Below are 2504 nucleotides of genomic sequence, written 5' to 3'. Positions count from 1 at the left end.
TATACACACACAATGGAATATTATTTGGCCACAAAAAAAGATGAAACCAGGTCATTTGCAGAAAATAGATGGAATTTGAGACCATCATCTTAAGAGAAATTAGCCAGATGCAGAAAGTTAAATACTACATGTTTTCTTTTATATGAGAAACCTAAAATATAAATACACAAACTAAGGCTGGGTATGGTGGTGCATGCCTGTAGTCTCAGCATATGGAAGACTGCTCCCAGCAGGAAGACTGCCATGAATTTGAGGTCAGCCTGGGCTACACGGTGAAACCCTATCTCTAAAACAAACAAACAAACAAAGTAATAAAGGAGAGATGATAGGAAACTAGAAGGTAGACTCTTGGAAATGAGGAATGGGACAGAGAACAAGGGAGGAAAGGGACTGAAAATCAACCTGTTATACACACGTACCAATTCCCCAAAACAAACATCACTATTCTATGTTACAAATATATAATAATTTTTAAAATTTCTAAATAAAGATGACATTAAAAAATGCCATATAGTTCAAGAGCTACTAAAAAATAAACCATCAAATATAACAGAAATCTCTGAGTCTAGAAAGTAAACTGCCAACTAATACATACAGAATGATGTAGCTTTAAAAAGTCATTGCAAAGATCTATAATTAATGGGTTACCAGGAAATATACACTGAATTATCTGGTGGTACAGGGATATGAAGCCTCAAATTTACTCTTAATTTTAAATTCATGTGTGAGTGTGTGTGTGTGTGTGTGTGTGTGTGTGTAAAAGCAAATTAGGTCACATATAATAAACACTCAGTGAATCAGGAAAGAAGGCATAAGGGAGTTGCTTGTCTTATCTTTACAACTTTCTCATGAATTTGGAATTAAATGAAATTAAAAAGTTACCCCCCAAAAGTGAGTTCCATTTAGTCATGTTTGGCCAGTTGTTAAGGAAATGCCATAGGCTAGGGATATAGCTCAGCGGCATAAGCGTCTGCCTGGCAAGCACATGATCCTGAATTCAATTCCCAGTACCAAAAAAAAAAAAAAAAGGAAATGCCATATAACATACATATTACATAACACCCAAGGAGTGACAGCTCCTAGATGCTTTATTATAAAACCTTAGACCAAAGTTCTAGTTGTTTTATAGCTGGGTATGGTGGCACATGCCTGAATTCTCAATGCTCAGGAGGCTGAAGCAAGAGAATCACCACAAGTTCAAGGCCATTTGGTGAGTTCAAGGCCAACCTAAACTACATAGCAAGATCCTGTCTCAACAAGAAGAAACAACCAAAAAACAGAGTTCTACTTTTTTAAACTGTAAAACATTCAAATGTTGTCTCAGAAAATAAAACCAAGATCTCATTTTCAATCCCGTAAGTAGGGAATCAAAGCAAATGAGATGACAAGTCTGTAGTCCGAGGTTCCGACTCAGACAGCGTCTTTCCTTTGTCTGCATGGCAAGCACCGGGGACAAAATTCCATTTTTTAATGGCAGAAAGAACTAGGGAACAATATAATCATTTAATCACTAAAATCCCAAACTGTGAAGTGCTCATGAAGGGGACTTTTTAAAAGTCTCTCTTCTTTTTTTTTTTTTTTTTTTTTTTTGGTGCCAGGAATTGAACTCAGGACCTTGTGCTTGCCAGGCAGGCACTTGTACCACTGAGCGATATCCCCGGCCCTCTCTTCACTTATATTAGGGCAGCCCACATTTCCTCATCACACTAGGATATAAGTGTGCTGGTCTCAGGCTTTTCTGTGCAGGAAGGAGAAAACAGCTCAGCATATCAGGTACTCAACACACGTCATATACTCACTCATCGTAGCACTCCAAACCTGAAACTCCTGTACTTGACACAATATGAAATTCTTCAGGAATTAAAGTGTCTGTCAATCTCTTTGGTTCAGAAAATGAAAAAAGAAAAGGACAAATATATTAATAAATGAAAAAGTTGAGTTGTGCAAATCCTAATTCCTACCCCAAAGGGATAGTGTTTATTTTTTAGTAGTACGTGTGTGATACATAATAAATACATTCCTCTTGGAGAGCCGGCACCTGACAGTATAACATCTCAACCCTTTTTACATCCCCTTCCCCTCCCCTGCCCCTCCTCCCTCCAACAATGAATCACCTTCCCATTTGCAACAGGTCCATCTCCTTGTTTCCTGTAATCTATCATGTATTTTACTCTTTGGATTATTTATACTTTGGGTTTTACATATAAGAAAAACCATGTGTAACAGGCAAGGTGGAGCATGCCTGTAATCCCAGCACTCAGGAGGCTGAGGCAGGAGGACGGCTGCGAGTTTGAGGCCAGCCTGGGCTACAAAGTGAATGTGAGGCCAGCCTGAACTGCATAGTGAGTCCCTGTCTCAAAAAGGAAAAATACAAAAACAAAAACAAAAACAATGAGATATTTAATCATGTGTGCCTGATTGATTTCACTTAAGATTATAGTCTCAAGGTGCATTCATTTTCCTACAAATGACTGAAATTTATCCTTCCTTATGGCTGAGTAGTC

At 38.1% G+C, this 2504-nt stretch overlaps 1 protein-coding gene across 8 annotated transcripts in view; it reads right to left on the bottom strand.

The window, feature by feature from the left end:
* Window positions 1-2504, bottom strand: part of Axdnd1 (axonemal dynein light chain domain containing 1) — a 141881-nt gene that overhangs the window by 101994 nt on the left and 37383 nt on the right. For all 8 annotated transcript variants that reach the window (XM_013521187.1, XM_005374958.2, XM_005374956.2 and 5 more), the window contains one exon: window positions 1800-1879. In XM_013521187.1, coding sequence (XP_013376641.1) covers window positions 1800-1879 — 80 coding nt within the window. The remainder of the gene's footprint in view (window positions 1-1799; window positions 1880-2504) is intronic.

The sequence above is a fragment of the Chinchilla lanigera genome, unplaced genomic scaffold (assembly GCF_000276665.1).
Source record: "Chinchilla lanigera isolate Chin_1 unplaced genomic scaffold, ChiLan1.0 scaffold00005, whole genome shotgun sequence".
Taxonomy (NCBI): domain Eukaryota; kingdom Metazoa; phylum Chordata; class Mammalia; order Rodentia; family Chinchillidae; genus Chinchilla; species Chinchilla lanigera.
This window is presented reverse-complemented; position numbering and strand designations above follow the sequence as displayed.